Source organism: Pantherophis guttatus, chromosome 2, assembly GCF_059756535.1.
Source record: "Pantherophis guttatus breed Tessera chromosome 2, ASM5975653v1, whole genome shotgun sequence".
Taxonomy (NCBI): Eukaryota; Metazoa; Chordata; class Lepidosauria; order Squamata; family Colubridae; genus Pantherophis; species Pantherophis guttatus.
Window position 1 is genome coordinate 190940658 of NC_142064.1, and position 19510 is coordinate 190960167.

General features: G+C 38.6%; 1 protein-coding gene across 4 annotated transcripts in view; it reads right to left on the minus strand.

Moving 5' to 3' along the window:
* Nucleotides 1-19510, minus strand: part of FSTL4 (follistatin like 4) — a 462461-nt gene that overhangs the window by 68249 nt on the left and 374702 nt on the right. For all 4 annotated transcript variants that reach the window (XM_034404203.2, XM_034404188.2, XM_087883660.1 and 1 more), the window contains exon 7: nucleotides 3515-3681. In XM_034404203.2, coding sequence (XP_034260094.2) covers nucleotides 3515-3681 — 167 coding nt within the window. The remainder of the gene's footprint in view (nucleotides 1-3514; nucleotides 3682-19510) is intronic.

Sequence of the window (19510 nt, forward strand, 5' to 3'; positions counted from 1 at the left end):
CTCTTTTGTTTGCTTGATTCTCTCCCCTTTGGTGGATTGTTATTTTTAATGTTTTTATTTGGCATTCCTTTTTTTTTTTTTTATAAACCTTTTAAAGCTGAAAACCACTTAAAACGAAATTCATTTTTTGGATAGTAGTATACTTCCTACACAGTCCTCGTTACGTCATCATTATTAGTTGTACTGTTTATCTGATGTCATAGGTTCATCACATTTCCTGAATATTTATGACTTCACTATTTTACATTATTATTTCAATACATTTTAAATGGGATTTTTTCCCCATATACCTTTCCTTTAGAGAAAATTGAAATGTGAGTATGAAAAGATAAATTGACAGTCTCAAATGATCAGGCATTTCTCCTTCCTTCCTAAGATTCAGATATGTTACCTAGCAAAGAGTTTTAAAACAGCCCTATCTGCTCTTTAATTGGAGAATGTTCCCAGACCAGAAGCCCAGTGTATGGTCAGGGAGTAGTTCAGTCAGGAAGACTGCAGGGAGCAGAAAAGACACGAAGCAAACATAACCGATGCTGTAGAGCAGGGGTGTCAAACTTGATTTCATTGAGGGCTGCATCAGGGTTGTGTTTGACCTCGGGGCGGGGGATTGGGACGGTGTGGCCAGCTTGACATCATTGTATCGGGGACGCCTGTGGTGGCCCAAGCACTCTGCCAACAAAAACGGAGCTTGGGAGGGCTGTGCACAGATTAGGAAATGTTGAAATTGCAGAATGAATTTATGAATAAACACATATGAAGTTGAGATAGACGTGAAATAATTTGATCCATCCTTCTCTAGGTGTTAAGATATTTCCGTAGTAAACTATACATGTTTAAAAGATACTTTAAATTTTCCTTTCAGGAAAATGAGAAACACATTAAGTTACCAGACTTTTCCATTATTTATTTTTAAAATCATCCTTATTATTTTTGATTCTTAGGCAGACTATTATATTAACAAGAATGAACAGTAATGAATAACCATTGCATTAAACACTGTAAGGTTGGAGAAAAATGTGAGTTGTAAGTGTAATAAAATGAATATATGACTAAAAGTGGTTTCTTCTAAAATGCATCCCAAGTAGCTATGGTATTCATTAGTATTAAATATTATTTTGTTAACTTAGGCAACCTTGAATATTAGGGACAAGGATAAAATGAATTAATTATATGAGTCATTCAGATGGTACTTTCAGAAGAGTTATGTGATGAAAATATTCAGGTCTTGGTAGATAAGAGAAATTACTATGCAGCTTATAAGTCTCTCATTAAATAGTCGAGAAAAATGATTAATTTTAATTGCCAGTCAAAACAGTGCACAGAAGCAGCAGGCCACCAAAAAATAAATTACTCTCCTAATTTCAATTTTTGTTCACACTTAGAATTGATGTTTTATTGTCAAGTATTACTGTCATCAATATTTATTTTGATGCATGTCACATACCTGCCTATCTCTATTCAGGACAGACATGGATGTGGGGCATAGTAATAATAGATTTTCTGCCACAAACTTTTTTAAAATTTTGATATTATTTGATGGCTGCCTCTTAAATTTTGATAGGGCATTATTTCAATTGAACCACAATATATGATTGTTTAACAAATGTCCAAAAGTGTATGTATGTGATTAAGTCATGCCAGAAGCAGGGAAGATTTTCTTAAAGTTAAAAGGTACAATTAATCTCCTGTTATACTTCCAATTAACTAAATTGCTAGTCTTATGGTGAAAAGTAGAAAAATGCAACTGAGTTGCTGCTTGGGGCATCCAAAAAGAGTGGGAATAGAAACAATGTAATTAAGTGACTTCAACTGCATTAAGAAGCATAGTTTCCCCTTATGCCTTTAAATATATCGTTGAGTGATGCAGAATTGGGCTTTAGCAGAAGACAAATAAAGCACGATTTCCAACTGCTAGATTGTCCAATGTGACTTTTACTCCAATTTAGGAAGAAAATTTAGAAGAGTTAACAGAGATCAGTAGGAGGAACTTCATGGTATACAGCACCTTATACAAGGTGCTCTCTTTACAAATTTGTAAAACAGATGTATCCTACCGCTGATATAATCAAGAAATAAATAGTAGAAAAATTTGATCAAATAAATAGCTGGAGGAAAGGGATGACTCTAGATCAAAACTGGGCAAAGTTTTAAATCTGATTGTCACCATGCTAAAATCTGGATCTCCCACACTTTGCTTAAAGGACAGTCTTGTAGCAGGGCCCATTTGCACATTCTAAACAAGGAGAACATGAAGTGTACTGTCACAGGGTGACTGGTAGGAGACACTTGTTCACAAAAGGACTTTTCTTGGAGGGTATATAACACCCATCAGTGGAGCAGACTGATGAGAATAAAGAACAACTAATTTATCCGAAAACTTGAATGCTCATCCAAAGTAGTATTTGGGATCTAATACACACACACACACACACACACACACACACACACTCCATACACAGACCATATACACAATATTTGAACATGTAGTTTCCTTATCCAAAAGAACATCTATTTTAGGCAATGTAAAACATCTGTTTTATGGAAGATATGCTGCATTTAACTGAATCACCTGTGCTTTTGTTCTTTATGAAAAACCTATTGTCCAAACAGAACACCGATTGGGATCATTTCACAAGATAATCTTACCTACCCTAATGAAACATACCAGCTTTCTATTCCCATATAAGCTTTTATAGTTATTTATCTTCAAAACAAAGGCTGGTTTGATCCCCTCCCCCAGTTTGATGAGTTTGGTTCTGATAAAGCTTTTTCCAGCATGCCCTTGCTGAGCTCCAACCACATCCTTTCTCCCCATCCTCTTCCTGATACAGCATTTTCAGTGTTGGGGAAATCAGAGAGTAAAGGTTTTTTAGCAGTACTTGTCTTTCCAAGGCTGGAACTCCCTTTCCAGTTTCTGGTTTATCCTATCCTTAAGAGTTTGTTTTAGAATATATAAGGTAGCAAAAAATTCTGAGGAAATCTTCTTTCATACTATAACCATGAATATGCATAAGCATGACAGCAATAGCAATAACACTTAGACTGATATACACTTCACAGTGCTTTACAGCCCTCTCTAAGCGGTTTACAGATTCAGCCTATTGCCCCCAACAATTTGGGTCTTCATTTTACCCACCTCAGAAGGATGGAAGGCTGAGTCAACCTTGAGCCTGGTGAGATTTGAACTGCCAAATTGCAGTCAGCCGGCAATCAGTAGAAGTAGCCTGCAGTACTGCACTCTAACCACTGCACCACCAAGGCTCATGGTATATGTCTTTACACAGTATACCACTAAAGTATGAAAATATAAAAACTGCCCCATTTAAAACTGAGGAGTGATTGAAAGTTCAAATTTCCCCACAAAAACTAAATATTTACTAATATTTATTGAGAATGTATTTTCCCTGAGGGAGAATATACAGTTTATATTCAAATAATGTATGAATCCTGGTAGAATGTAAACTCATACTTTCATTTCTCCAATGTGTAGTCATGATTATGACTGAAAACTTACATTGATATCTTCCAAATCCAAGAAGTTCAGCACAATCCCATTGCGTTTCCAGATGATTGGAGGCCTCAGAGGTCCATGTATAGCACAAGTCAATACAGTGCTTAGTCCAACTGTTACTGTGGTAATGCTGACTTTCTGCTCTTCGGAGAGTATGAGTTGAACCACCTCTGTGAAAATAATCAAAAAAGGCAATTTATTCATTTTACTATCTACTAAATAAGAATGATTAAGGAATTTTCAGGAATAGCTAAAGCATTGGCTGTCCCAAATATAAACCCAAATACTCTCTGCCCATCAGATAATCCTGAAGGTTGTTAGACATAAGTTAATATCACTCTTACTAGTCTGCAGAAATCAAATTCATATTAAAGAGATTAGCATATACTTTTCTTTCTCATTTCTGAGAGGCACAGCTGTTTGGACTAATTGTTTCTCATGTAGGAATGTGACCTCCCCTCCCATCCATCCATCCATCCATCCATCCATCCATCCATCTATCAGTATCTATCAGTATCTATCATCTATCAATCTACCTCTATCTATCTATCTATCTATCTATCTATCTATCTATCATCTTTCATCTGTCTGATTGGCAGAACTACTCAACTAAAACTTTTGGTATGATTCTAGACAGCAAATAGCAAAAACTTACAATAAAGCAAAGAACCCCCACCTAATATTTAAAACATACCCAAATGGTAACCAAACACAATCATAAAACCATCCAAATATGCTTTTCTTCAACTGGACTAAACCCTTGGGGGAAAAGTCATATGTAACATATATGATCTGAATATAAACGAACAAACAAACAAATTATTAATTTAATAACCAGAAAAATATTGTATATTGTACACTCAATTGTCCATTGAGAATTATAGGTCCCAAATTAGATCCAAAATGAGGTTCAAGGGTCATTCCATGTCAATTGGTCTGGGGCTCCCTGCTTGACCATCATGGATTTCGATGAAATTTGGTGTGAACATGCACACACGTCCCCAATGAACATTGGTAAAGTGTTACATTTGCCAATGCAATACTTGCAGAGATATAGTCATTTGTTTGACCACATACCCCAGCCTTCTACAGTGTGACTCTGAGGTTTCAGCAACTTTGAGACGTAATATCTCCAGCAATATTTTGTTGAAAGAAACAAAACCTGGCCATCTTGTACAACTTGTTTTGCTCTATTAAACAAAATAATAAAAACATTCTCATGAGTGATCTCCATCTAGATAATTTGGAGCAAAGTTGGATGAAAATGACTGCGGTGTTAAAAAAGGGTAAAGTTTGGCTTCTTATACGGAGATATTATGTCTCAAAGTTGTTGAAACCTCAGAAGGTTGCAGTATGCAGAAAACCTGTAGAAGGTTGCAGTATGGGGTCAAACAAATGAGTATTGCATCGGCAAATGTAACACTTTACCAATGTTCATTGGGGATGTGTGTGCATGTTCACACCAAATTTCATCAAAATCTGTGATGGTCGAGCTGGGCACTTTTCTGAAATCAGACCACTTGATATGGAATGACCCTCAACTTATTCACGGAAAGACTTATTTGCAATAATATAATATTTTTAATGTACCGTATTTCTCATTTATACTCGCAGATGAACTCATCCATAGATAAAGTGTTCTTCAAATTTTTAATCAAGATACCATGAAAAAAGCAGGTTGCCTTTTTTGCCGGTTGCGTATCTCTCATAGTATTTGGATTAAAATGTTAAGGGTTGGCTTCTCTGTGGATTGGTTTATTCATTAGTGTATATGATAATTTTATTAAGATAGACAATGCTATGCCTACTGAGTAAACAGTCATCCAAATGACCTCTTACATCAGAAAATAGAATTTTTCATCATGCTTCTTTTGTAATTCCATTCCATTCTATTCTAATTACATGGTATTCTATTCAGTTCTAAACTGCTTTGTATAAACTGGTTTTAGGATTTTTTTTTAAACTTGGCACTGCATTTTGATTAATACCGCCAAAGAGAAAAATAATATAGCCAAAATTGTGATATTTGTATCACAATTTATCCCCTCAAAATGCTACAATAATAGCATTATTTGCATACGTAACTGTTCTAAAATATGCCAACCACACTTTGCTTTGCTGCATGAACAGGTAAGTTATTGATGGTGGAATTAGTGTCAGTGGAAGAGAATTATTATTAAGCATTTTAACTAAATATAATGAGAAGTGATGAAGTAATAAAGCAACATTGTCAAATCTGAAACATTTATAGCTCTATCATTCCCTAGATATCTGTTCTTGACTCTGGACAATGCAACCCTTAAACGCTCCAAGTGGAACTTTCACATTAATAGCCTATTAAGATGATATTTAAGATGATAGTTTATTATCACATATCCTCTGATGCAATACTGATCTAGTCTGTGGTTGGCAAACAAACAATATAGCAAGTAGAGAAAGATAGATCTAAAAATCATGCATATCACAGCAGCCAATTAAGCTGAAAATTTTCACTTGTCCAATAGAGGGAAGTCAAGAGATACAGAAAATTCTTAACTCATGAAGCTATTGTATCTTGTCATCACCTAGAGGTGTACAGCATAACTGTGGTAGCTGGAGCCACATTAAATTGATCACTGTCCATAGAAAATGGAATTGATTCCAGAGTCATGATAGTACGTCCCTATAGGCTCAGAACATGAAGACCATGACCCTGAAATGGAATTGAAAGAAGATTGTATTGCTGAAAGGAACGTAAAGAATGGGAAAAAAATGTAGAGAGACATTCAGAAGAACAGATATTGGCAAGTCTGTTATGGGAGGGCTGTAAAACACAAATAGAAACTGAGCTCTGATTCAAATGGTGAGCCAGTGCAGAGCCCTATACAAACATGTAAAGAACATGCTAGGTCCAGAACAGCCCAAATGACATTATTCCAGACTAAAATCAGAGGATGGAGGAAGGAATTAATAGCAATAACAATAGCACTTAAGACTTCATAGTGCTTTACAGCACTTTCTAACTGGTTTACAGAGTCAGCATATTGCCTCCAACAATCTGGGTCTTCATTTTACTGAGCTTGAAAGGATAGAAGGCCGAGTCAACCTTGAACTGGTCAGGATCGAACTCCTGGCAGTGGGCAGAGTCGCTCTGCATTCTAATCACTGCACCACCAGGACTTATTAAGAACACCTGACAGGATACTGTTATAAAAATCAGACCTAAGGCATGCAGCAATAATGCTGCCATCTTCTCCATCAACCCTTCACTGCAGTCCTCCAAATATTAAATAAATAATAGTAAATCTGGCTATATAATGAAGAAACGGGTACAGAGACAATGGTCATAGATTAAAATGTCAAAGTCAGAAGAACCTGGAACAATCTGAGAGCCCTGGAAATAAATAGGAGGGCAACCCAGTAGAAGATGGGAAAGACAATCAGTCTGACATACAACAGTCTCAGTGTAGTTCATATCCATCTTATGGTGATGCTAGTGAGACAGTCCATCATTGTTTACAGATTTACAGATTAACAGAGTTGGAAGGGACTTTGTAAGTCATCTAGTCCAACCCCTCTGCCCTGTTGACCAAACACTTTTCATACTTACACTGTTGCAGCATCCCCACGGTCATGTGATCAAAATTTGGATGCTTGGCAACTAGCATGTATTTATAACAGTTGCATTGTCCTGGGGTCATGTGATTATCATTTGTAACCTTCCCAGCTGGCTTTCGACAAAGAAATCAATGAAGGAAGCCAGATTTGCTTGATGAGCAAATGATTCACTTAACAACTATGGCAAGAAAGTTGTAAAAGGAATCAAGAATCACTTAACAACTTTCTTGCTTATCAATAGACATTTTTGGGCTCAACTGTGGTTGTAGGTCAAGGACTACCTGTAATGAACAGAGAGATGCTGGGTAGATATTAAGTGAAAAGCAGCTATCATATGATACAAAAGAAGAAAGACACTGGCAATTAATATTGCTGAAATAAGATCTTGGCTGGAATTTATAGAAGCTTTATCATGATTAAGAGGAACTGCTTGAAAGAATAAGTCTTTTTGACAACAGTAACAATCCTTTGAGAGCTGGTTTGTAGTGGTTACAGCATCAGGCTAGAAACCAGGAGATTGTGTTATAGATCCACCTTAGGTAAAATTCCATATGGATGAATTTGGGCCAGCCATTCTGTCTCAGCTCTAGGAAGCAGGCAAACCACTTCTGAAATCTTCCCCCCAAAACTGCAGAGACTTGCCAAGGCAATTACCAAGAGTCCAAATTGATCCAAAGGCATGCACCCACAAAGACACAAGAAAGCCAAACTGTTGTCATTGTTCAAGCAAACAAGCAGCTTAGATTTTAAGTTGGCTGGAGAACCATTAATCACACATGCCCACCTTTTCTGTGACACACAAAACACAAGTTTCAGGCTATCTTGGAAAGTAACTGTGAGCAGATACCTAATTCTCTTTATAAGTGTCAGGGCTGATTAACCTTTAAAAGACACAGTCTGAAACAATGGCTAATCCAGTCATCTACTCTTTACTGTTTCAATTCCTTTCCCCTTTATTGATGAGCAGAGAAATTAAGAATCCACCTTGAAATACCGATCAGCGAACCTGACACAGTCTGGCCTTGCTTGAGTAGCAAAACACTTTATCAATGTTCTGGTTGATATAAAGAAAAGATAGACCAGGTAATTGACATTTGCTCTTCAGAATGGCAGTGGCCTGATCGGACTCTCCAGGGACATATTTCCTCTTTTCTTTCCTTCAAGCATCAATGTGCTAGATGGTATGAATATTCAGTTCCATTAAAATGGTATCAAATTTCAGCAGATATTATAGGCATATAGAGAATACTTAAAATAACTGTCAGATGGGGCATTTTACCAAAAAGGAGGGATGATTTTTTAAAACACACATACACACAGACACACAATCAAACTTTAAAGTATTTACTCCCACAACTTTGCTAAAAAAAAAAAGCTAAGTATATTAGTTTTTCATTTTGTTTTCAATGAGCTGTCATCACTATCTCCCTTCAGTTATCAGTTGTATTTGAAAGCTTTCTAAATACAGATGTAATAATAGAAAATTGTTTCAGTAGTTTTACTAAATTAATTGAAAGGATACCATCTTCAATTTTAAAGCAACCTTGATTAGCCTTTTCTCAAAAGAAAAATATGTGTATTGTGAGACAGGCATCTTCATTAACCTCATGCTTGGATAATTTTACCTCAGATAAATTTACCAAACATTTGGAGACATTTGCCTTGCTCAAGGATATACAACATGGCTCCATGAAGGCAAAGTCTTGTCTAGCTAATCTACTAGTTTTTGAGGCTGTTGATAAACATGTGGACAAGGCAAGGCAGTAGATATCATCTATTAAATTTAAAAAAAAATCTCTTATCAAATATTTATCAGTAACTTTTAACAGTTATGGAATATAAGGACAGGCCGAGTTGTGAATAAATGATCAGCTAAACAATAGAAAACGAAGTCTAGGAGTTCATGGATATTTTTCAAATGGAGGAATGTAATTAATGGACGTACTCCAGGACTGGTTTTTTAAAAAAACATATTTTTAAATGATCTAGAATCAAGTGTGACTAGTGGAATAGCCAAGTTTGCTGATAAGATTAAATTGTGCAAAAATTAGTGCTAAAAACAAGAAGGTACTGTAAAGAAACCCGAAGGGTTTCATTGCATTAAGGCAATAGTGTTAAAATGGAAAGATGTCATTCAAGATGAGCAAGTGGACAATGATGCGGACTGGTGCCAAAATTCCTAACCAGTCACACAAACTAATGGGATCAGAGCTAGCAGAGCTAGATGAGAACGGAGATCTTGAAGTCATGGTGAACAGTTCAATGAAGATGCTGATTTGATATAGCATGCACCTGCTGGAAAAAACCGATAATAGGTATCATAAGAAACAATACTGAAACTAGAGATGCCAATAGCATAATGCTTTTATATAAATGGTGTGATGGCATCTGGAATATATATAAGACTCAGCCGCCCTGAGTCTTCGGAGAGGGGCGGCATATAAATTGAATTAATTAAATTAAATAATGTGCAGTTCTGGTTGCTGCACTTCAAAAGAGACATAGAAGAGATGAGAAGGTTCAAATGGGAGCAACTTACATTGGGACTGGAGAAGCTTCTCTGTAATGAAAGATAATAGTATTTGGGAATTTTTAGTCTAGAAAAGAGATGACGGAGAAGGCACATGACCGAGGTACACAAAATTAGGCATGGTGTGGATAAGGAGATATTTTCCTCTCCTCAGATACAAGAACCAGAGGTCACCCAATAAAATGAAATATGGACAAAAGATATTTTTTAAATATACATATATATATACACAATGCATAATTCAAATTTAGAGTTTATCACTATGACATGTGGTGCTGGCTATCAGCTTTCCTGGCTTCAAAAACGGGTTACACCAATTTGCGGAAATTCTGGGGACCGATGCGTGTTACTCTTGATAGCAGCATGGCTTTCTCTGAAGGCTGGGAGATCAATGGTCTTCCCTTTGTAGTTGGTTGGCCACGGTGGGAACAGAAAGCTGGACTAAATGGCCCAGCAGGGGACTGTTCATGTTCTTGTTCATGTTCTTATGTTCTGAATACTTTGTACTTTTTCTATGCAAAGTACATTTTGTTCTAAATTGCTCACAGTTTGCAGAGAGCTCTTTTCCAATATTTTTGTTCTATTTTCAGCAGACCTTACTGAGGGCCAAACCCGAAGAGACTCTCACTATAGCACACCATTTAAAAACGAGCATCCAATTTACTGAAGTGGTGCACTTTTTATTAGGGAATATTAAGTGCTGAATATGTAAAGCACCAGAAGGTAGCTCTCTTATAATGAGTTAAAAAGAGCAGAAAATTGTACAGTTAAGCCAATTACCAGATATAAAATACTATGAGACTCTGTGCAAACTTTTGCTCTGGAAATCGATATTACAGATTGTGTTAGATTCCTATAATCTGGCCAGATTATGGTTTTCTTCTGTCTATTGTTATTCACACATATTTGAGATTTGATTACATTCACAGTTTATAACATTTTGTTTCAATTATTTGTAAATATTCACAACACATAGTTCAGTGATTTCTAACACTAATATATGTAACAGTACATTTTTAAAATTGAGGTACATTATCTTCTTTTGATGAAAATAATTATATTTGACATGCACTTTATAGGATAAAAACAATTAGCAAATTACATAAAATTTAGTGTCTTTAATGAGGATCCTTTTTTTAAAAAAAGATATGATGAAAGGGAATTATATTGGCTTTGTCTTTCCATGGTGTTCCCTTAATTATAGTTTTTTTTGGAATGATTTGGTTTCTGTGAAACACTTTTAACATTATCTCATAGTCTTTCTTTCAAGTGTATTGTTGTAGCATTTCCTCTTAAAATACGGCAAATATTGAGTTTCACAGAAGAACAAGGAAAAATATTTCTTAGAAAAATTGCATATGATACGATTAATCTTTCACAACCGGCTGACCATTCTCATGCGTTCTAACAAAGATATAAGCTAATAAAATCACAACCATTCTTTTATTTATTGCAAATGCTTTTGGAGAACATAAATTCACAGGTGTTAAAAATGAGTGAGAAGATCAAACAAATGCTGTTAGGATTTCATCAGCACAGATCCTATTGGGACTAGGGGTGAAATGCTCCCGGTTTGGATCGGCTCGGCTGAGTAGATAGTGGAGATTGAGGCTAGTTCGCCGAACCAGGAGTAATGGCTGGCTGGCCACACTCCCAAACCGGTCCACAGCCTGCAATCCTGCCATGGTTGCCTGCCTTCCATGCTGCCTTCCCGGTGTCCTGGTGTCCAGCTTGTGAAGGCAGGCAAGCAGAAGCCCACATGGAAGGCAGGCAAGCATGGCAGGCCTGCGGGGAAGGAGCTAGCGGCTTACTCGCCCCCCCACTCCATTCAAGCAGCGGCTTCCCTGCTCAGCCCCAACAAGCTATGCATCCATAGCAATGAAGTTGTTTTGTTCGCCGCGGTGGTGCTTGGGAAGGGCAGGTAGACATATTCATTATAGTTGTCAGCTGCAGACGTTCGCCTGCCCTCCCAAAACACCACTGCGGCGAACAAAACGACCCCATTGCGCCACGCCTCCTCCTGCAGCCAAACGCATCCAGCTGTGCATGCCCTTTCCTCAAAAAGGCTGTGCATGGGGCGCTTGGAGAGCAAGCGAGCAAGAGAGCTCTCCAACCTCTGTTTGTGTGTGTGTGTGTGTGTGTGTGAGGGAGTGATCTGAAGCTGAGGCACCCAAACTTCTGGCACCGGCAGGGGCGGCTTCTGAGCAGCCCTGAGTCAGCCATCTCCACCTGACCTACTCCCTGAGTCTCGCTGTTCTCCTTGCCCCTCCACCCCACCCCATTCAAGCAGCGGCAGGCTCTGCGGGACAATAGGACCTCCCATTTTTCCCACAGCATGGCATACGCTTGCTACCTCTGCTTGTCTGTCTGCAAGTGATGATCTTCTCTGCTTCTCTTGGGATGCTGGTGCGGGCACCATGGATGCATAGCTTGTTGGGGCTGAGCAGGAAAGCCACTGCTTGAGTGGGGTGGGGGTGGGGAGAATGGCAAGACTCAGGGAGTAGGTCAGGTGGAGCTGGCTGTCTCAGGGCTGCTCAGAAGATGCCCCCGCTGTTGCCAGAAGTTTGGGTGCCTCGGCTTCAGATCGGTCCCTCCCTCTCTCTCTCTCACATACGCACAAAAACAGAGGTTGGAGAGCTGTCTTGCTCATTCGCTCTCCAAGCGCCTGTGCACAACCCATTTGAGGAAAGGACAAGCAAGGGTGGGCATGTTTGGCTGCAGGAGGAGGCCCAGGTGAAAGGCGGCTTTTTCAGCAGCATCCCCCTCTCCTGCAAGGGGGAGGCTCTGCCTTTGCAGAAATGGGGTGGGCGGTTTGTACAGAAGATTGGGGGGGAATGGGTGGTTCCCCCAAGAAAATGAGCAGGGCAAGAGAAGGCTCTGAGGTTCACTAGGGCAGTCAAGCCAGAGGGAAACTCAAAGCGTTGGGGGCTTCAGAAAGGCAGAATGTGCTTCTGTGCAGCTCCTGGCTTCTGTGACATTCTGTGAAAGACAGAATGTGCTTCTGTTCTGTGTCAGAATGTGGAGCTCCTGGCTCTGACGGTGAGTGACATGAATGATGTCAAACTGGCCACGCCCACCCAGTCACATGACCACCAAGCCACGCCCACAGAACTAGTAGCAAAAAAATTTAGATTTCACCCCTGATTGGGACCCTGTGTGAGCCAGTAGTATCTGAGCAGATGGCAACATCCAGCTGATCTTACATGGGTTTACAAGCCAAGTCTGCTCAAATTTCATTTAGGCCAGTGATGGCAAACCTTATTGGCACCGAGTGCCAAAAAGGGAGCACGCGTGCACACGTGCAGCACCAAGTGCCAGAAAGGGAGCACTCTGCATGCAAATGCACATTCGTCAAGGCCACGACCAGGAAGAGGAGCTGCCCAGGGGGCACGCACGCACTGGATAAGGTACTTCTGGTTTCCAGCGTGTGCATGTGTACTGGCCAGCAAGTCTTCTGGTTACTGATGCACATGTGCATGCCAGTGTTGGGTTTCAAAATTTTTTACTGCCGGTTATGTGGTTGTGTCTTGGTTGGCATGACATGGCTTGGTGGGTATGGCAGAGGAAGGATACTGTAAAATCTCTATTCCCTCCACAATCCAGGGGAAGGTTTCTGCAAAATCCTCATTTCCTCTTGATCAGCTGGGACTTGGGAGGCAGAGAATAGATGGGGCGAGGCCAGTCAGAGGTTATTTACCAGTTCTCCGAACTACTCAAAATTTCCACTACTGGTTCTCTAGAACTGGTCAGAACCTGCTGACACCCAGCTCTAGCACACATGCCAGAGAACGGAAGACCAGCTCTTCCAGTTTCCGGCACTGCCTCACGCACAAAGGCCAGCTGATCATCACATGCACATGCACACCAGAAACCTGGAAGAGGAATGGGTGACGCCACGTGTGCCAGGCAACATGCCTCCACTTGCCACTTTGGGCATGCATGCCATAGTTTCGCCATCACGGATTTAGGCCTACAGAGAACACCAGGGCTGTAGGATAGACTGAATAGTTTAAACGTATTCTTCAAGAAAGCAATAACAATTGCCTCTACATTTAGCCAAGAAAACTACATGGCTGTAATGCATGAAGTCACCAGAAATCAAACTTGACTCGCAGGATACTTTTCTTAATTTGGGGGATTAAGAAAGAAATCATACAGGCAGGCTATATGTTGCAAGTAAACATCTCTAAGTCATATATACTTGTAAATATTCTGACTTGGTATAAACTATTAAGCATTTTATATTGATCTACAATATATTATTGCCTCCCAGTTGTATTATGATTGTCATGCAATCAGACAGATGTTTAGACTGGATTTGCTATTTTTATCTACCTATTGAATCTTTCCCAAGGATGTGGGAAAGGCAGATGTTGTTTCTTGTTGTTTGATGGTGTTAAAAGTAGCATCCCAGGATGTAAAGTGTTCCATGTAAAACTGCCATTTGCAATTGATTGATAATGATATTTTCAATGCCAATGGTTTTCAAGTGGTGTTCTAGTTCTTTTGGGATTGCACTCTGGGTGCCTATCGCTATTGGTTCTATCTTTGCTTTCCTTTGCCACTTCTGTTGGCAGAAAAATTCTACTTTTCTCCAATTCTTTCGCTTCTCTCCTGTTGTCTCCAAGTACTCCTATGTGCACTATTCAGATTTTGTTTTTGTCTTTCTTATTGACAATTGTTAAGTTAGGAGTATAATGTGGTGGAGCCTGTCTGTATTCTAAAGTCCCAGAGTACTTTAGTTTCTTCTTTTTCTATAACTTTGTCTATTTTGTGGTCCTACCAGTTCTTGCTTGCAGGCAAGTGTTATTTCTTACCAATATCCCAATGCACCACTGCTGCTACTTTGTCATTATTGTTATTACTATTCAATCACAGGATCTTTATGAACTGCACTGATTTTAATAGCAATAATCTTTAATAGCAAGTCCTGCATACTAATTTAGTTAGATAGTACCATTTATACTTCTTTATCATGGAAATCTTTCCTCTGCTGTCATCTAAAGCCAAGCAACGGCAATCATAATTTCACAATGAAGACGTATATAATTGAGGTCATTACAGGAAGCAACCTGGAACAAGCATCTACAGAACAAAATTCATTGATTTAGCATAGCTCAGAGATAATTTACATAGAAAGTGCGGGTCATCTTTCCTTCAGCAAGAGTAGTACATTACATGCAGAATTCCATTTGATTTGGAAAATGATTTTTGTATCTCTAATTAGATTTTTTTTTTTTGGGACTTTAAACTCCTGATATATTTTGCAGTATATTTTACTGCTTTTTAATTATTTTCCCCATTTCCTCACAGATATTTTCCTATACATGAAATAATGTAATATTTTTTCTAGGTTTCTGCGGATGTGCATCTTATTAAAAAATGAAGGTTATTCCACAGCATTTATTTATTACATTGATTGGCACAGGCTTCTCATGTATCCTGTCTCCAATTAGTAAAGGAGCATGAACTTTGGATTAAATTTTAGTCTCAATAAATAGCTTCTATCCTAATTTAGAGCATATGCAAGCCAAGACTTTTCTCTCTGTATCTGCTTTATCAGTCAATAAAACATTTCTAATTAGAGATCTTTATTTGTCCTCTGCCTTTTTATTGAACCAAAGAAATTTCTGTGCAATCCCATTCAACTCTGCGATGTATATACAGTAAACATGTTTAATGTCTTTCTGTCTGTTAGAGTTTGTATGTGTGTGTGTGAGAAAGAGAGGGGGGGAAGGGAGGTTACATTTTACATATTAGATTTACATTCCACCTTTCCCCTAGCAATTTACAGCAGCATAAATATTTCTTTCCCCACCCCCACCCCCAAAAAGAGCAACCCAAAGAGAGTGTTGGTTTGGGGGCCAATAACTAAAACTTCTCAATGAGTTTCCATGGCTAAATGTAGATTCTACAGTATACAAATCAGTGGTGGGTTGCTCCCGGTTCTGTCTGGTTCTTCCGAATCGGTAGTAAAGGCGGGAGGCTCCGCCCACCCGCCCGGACGTCATAAGGCATGATCTGTGAATGCGCAGAAGCTTCTGTAGAAGCGCACCCCCCCATTGGTAGTAAAGGTAAGTAGAATCCACCCCTGATACAAATCTATAAACATCTCCACATACTGGAAAGCAAATTAAATATTTGGGACAATTTTATGTTAACCAAACATCCAGATAAAATGCTGGGGGGAAAAAATATGCCATTTAGAAACAGTGGGATCTATGGCTCCCACTGTTTACCATTCAAGGGCTGCAGTAAATTCAGGAATCTCTTTGGATTCAGTGCTATGATAACAGCCCTTTCCACTCATGAAAGTGACTCTTAAAGTAGACTGCATCTTTCTAAATGATTAATAATAAATATGAAAGATAACATTGATCCAGTGATAAGGAATTTGTGTATCTGTTCTGTAAAATTTCATTTGTTCACATTATCATTTTTTTCTCCATTTTAAAAAATAATTCCTGAAAGCAACTAGGAATCAGTACTAGTGCTCTAATGCTTCAAATTCTTGTTTCAGGAAGAATTGGCTTAGCTTTCTAACATTTCAACTCACTATGTGGGTTTGTTAGCATAATTCGTGCAATGAATCTCAGGAAATGGCTAAATAGGGAACAAGAAAACTACTACCATCAATAATAATAGGCTCAGAACTTTTTGTTATAGGAATGAAATTCATGTAATGAGAAAATCTATTTTTGTTTTTCTGTGTATTTATATATCAGCATATTGATTATTTTTTTTTATAGACCCTGAAAGGTATTTCAGAGGCCCAGGTCAGAGTCAATTAAAAATGTCCCCATTTTATTATTTCCATCAGGCATTCTAAGTGCGGAAACATAACTGAGCAAATGTGTGTGTGAAATAAGATTATTTTTAAATCCTAAGAAAATATGCTAATCTAAGCTATATTTTGTAATTGCCATAATTCAAACCATTACTGTAATGTACACTCTGCCTCCCATAGGCATGCTGTTTCAAATAATGTTTTATAGTAAATTCTGCACTAAATTAGTCACAGTATTTTCTGAGTCATAAAAAAGTATGACTGTATTTCTAACCATGACAAAGAATTTAGCATCTTAAGACTTTTCTGTTTGTCATTTATTCCTGAAGTCTATAGGCTATGACTTTTTTGAGTTATACTTAATCTTTCACTAAAAAGTATAAAATTTATTCTGTCAACTTTCCCTCCATAAAATAAGTCCATCTGAGTATTTCTCAACATTCACAGCTGAGTGCTTCTGAGTGCTTCTTGCACAAAAGTGCAACTTTCTCCTCAAACATCTCCACACTCAAAAGATAAAGGAGGTAGGACAATGGCCTTGGACTTTCATCTATAGGCTCATGAAATAAGCATTACAGTTCTGTCAGTCGCTCCAAATCATACTGAGACTGTCAACTTGAATCAACTTGATCCGAATGATGATTCAATTCAGGAGAAATGAATATGTTTGCATAGCATCAGATGGGTTCAAAAGCATCTGATCCGAAATATGGAATCAATTATTTGATAGGAAGATTAAGATCAAAGGGGTGATTCAGTCAAAGTGCCTATAAACTGAATGGTTGTGCTGTATATCCTTAATAAATAGTACTATCAGCATTTTAATTCTCTTTCTCTGTCACTTGCATGACCAGGTAACTATGGCAAGCAATAACATGGTTTTTCTTTTCCTTTCCTCACATCTTGAATCATGCTTTTCTTTTCACAAGCCCCCATCATTAAATGTACAATATAGTAAGAACACAAGAGTATTGGTGGGAAAGGGGGAGAAGGGAGAATCAATGATGGCATCTGCATGATTATATCATTATACAGATGTTATAATATAAGCATAATGCCAAGATGCATATAGGTCAGGTATGTGTCATTTTACTGTCCTTGTGGTTTATTGTGCTAAGGATATAAAAATCTGATAATTTATTCAAATATGGTTTACTCATCAATATCTATGATCTCTGAGCATTGTAGTAGTAGTTCAGCTGTCAAATAACAGTAGCATTGTAGTAGTTCAGCTGTCAAATAACTAGCCATTTTATAGGAAACGCTTGCATGCTGCTTCCCAAGATGTGCCACCAGGGGGGTGAGCAGGCTTCTCACCAGAGAGAAAGATGAGTGGCTCTTCTTGCAGTGTCACCCAAGTTCCCCTTCCTTCCTGGAGTTGCTTCACAAATGGACGTTGCAACTGGAAAGGTTTAGAACTGCCAGGAATCTGACTGCCTGCACAGAGAACATCTCCCCACTGAAGTGGTGTCTATCTACCTACTTGCATAGAACATGCTTTCAAACTCTTAGGTGGAGACAAGCTGAGGCGAGTGATAGGAAATCACCCTATGCTAGGGCTCGAACTGTCAGAGCTGAGCGTCATTAAGTCACTGAGCCACCATGCCTCTGTTTATGCTATAAATGGTAGAATCCTAACAAGGGACTAGGTGGCTGTCTTTTGGTGCTGAGAACTCTTGTCAGGGTTGCCGCAACCAGTTACGTCACTATCTGAACCACAGAGCAACATGTAGTCAGTACCACTTAGCTGAGATGGAGGTTCAGTTGTTGAAGGATCTTAGTCTTCCATTGCTCTTTTTTTTACCATCAAAACAGTTTTATATTTAATTATTTTTTACAAACTGTCTTCGTCCTACTCTGTCTGCCTCCTTTACCATCACATAGCCTGTAGTTATGTTTTGGTTGTTTCTATGACAACACAGCTGCCTTCCTTGAAAACATAATCTCTACAAATCACCTCAATGTGATCACAACCATGAATATCAATTCTTTTAACAGATAATATAAGGCTGCTAATGGTTAAACAACTTCCAAAAGTTCTATTGCACGTGTATGTCCTAATTTTGTCAGAGCATTGTTGATCTACAATAGTTTTGTGGATTAGATACACAACACTGTACTTCTGTGCTCAGTAAGTTCAGTTCTTAAGGGAAAAAATGCACACAGATACAAAAGCTCCAAGTAAAGCATACAAAATTTAGGAATCAAAGTTTTAGTTGAGTTCTCACATTTCACAGTTGTAAATGATGTTTCTTTGAAACATTCAGCTGACTTGAAAATGATTTTCTTTCAAGTTGGAAGAACTTGTTTAGAGAAATATTGTGTCTTTCTATTGAATGGCTTCACACAATCCTCTTCCTCCCTCTCACCATTATAACCAAATGGCAGACTTCTTTATGATTTCCAGAAGAGACTGTTACGACGTAACTTATTGGATCAGCATGAGAATGAAAAGACAAAAGAGTAGGAGCATATTCTGGTACATAAAATAAAATATTATATGACTGCTCAACATCTTTGGAGAGATACTGCTAATTTTAAATATTAATCCATTTTTACTCATGTATTTACAATACATGAAAATACTCATTTCCTGCCATTTGCTCCCCTTTTCTATGGCATGAAGTAAAAGGTGAAAGATTTATAGGATCTGAAGAGAATCCAGGGTATGAAGAGAGAGAAGGGGAGAGAGAAAGAGGGAGGGAGAAAAAGAGGAAGAAACTTGCATATATTTTTATTCTGTGTGTATGTGTGTGTGTGATGCACTTCCCCCCACCCCCAAAGTGGGTGGAAATGTCTGTGCATCTTATACAGTGAATGTTGCTGAAGCCCCGCCCACCCACTGGGCCCTCCCACTGGCCTCTGCCTCCCAGCAATTTGCCTCCTTGCAGCAAAGAGCAAACAACCTGGTCAGCTTCAGCACAGCCTGATTTAGCATGAGCACTGATTGACGGTTGGATCTGCCTCCCGGAATACCGCCTATAAGCTGTTCCAGGCTGCTGGGATTACCACCGCCTATCGCTGCCACCACCACCATCACCACTGCTGTCTGACACTACCTCTGCATGCCCCATTTTTGGCCTCC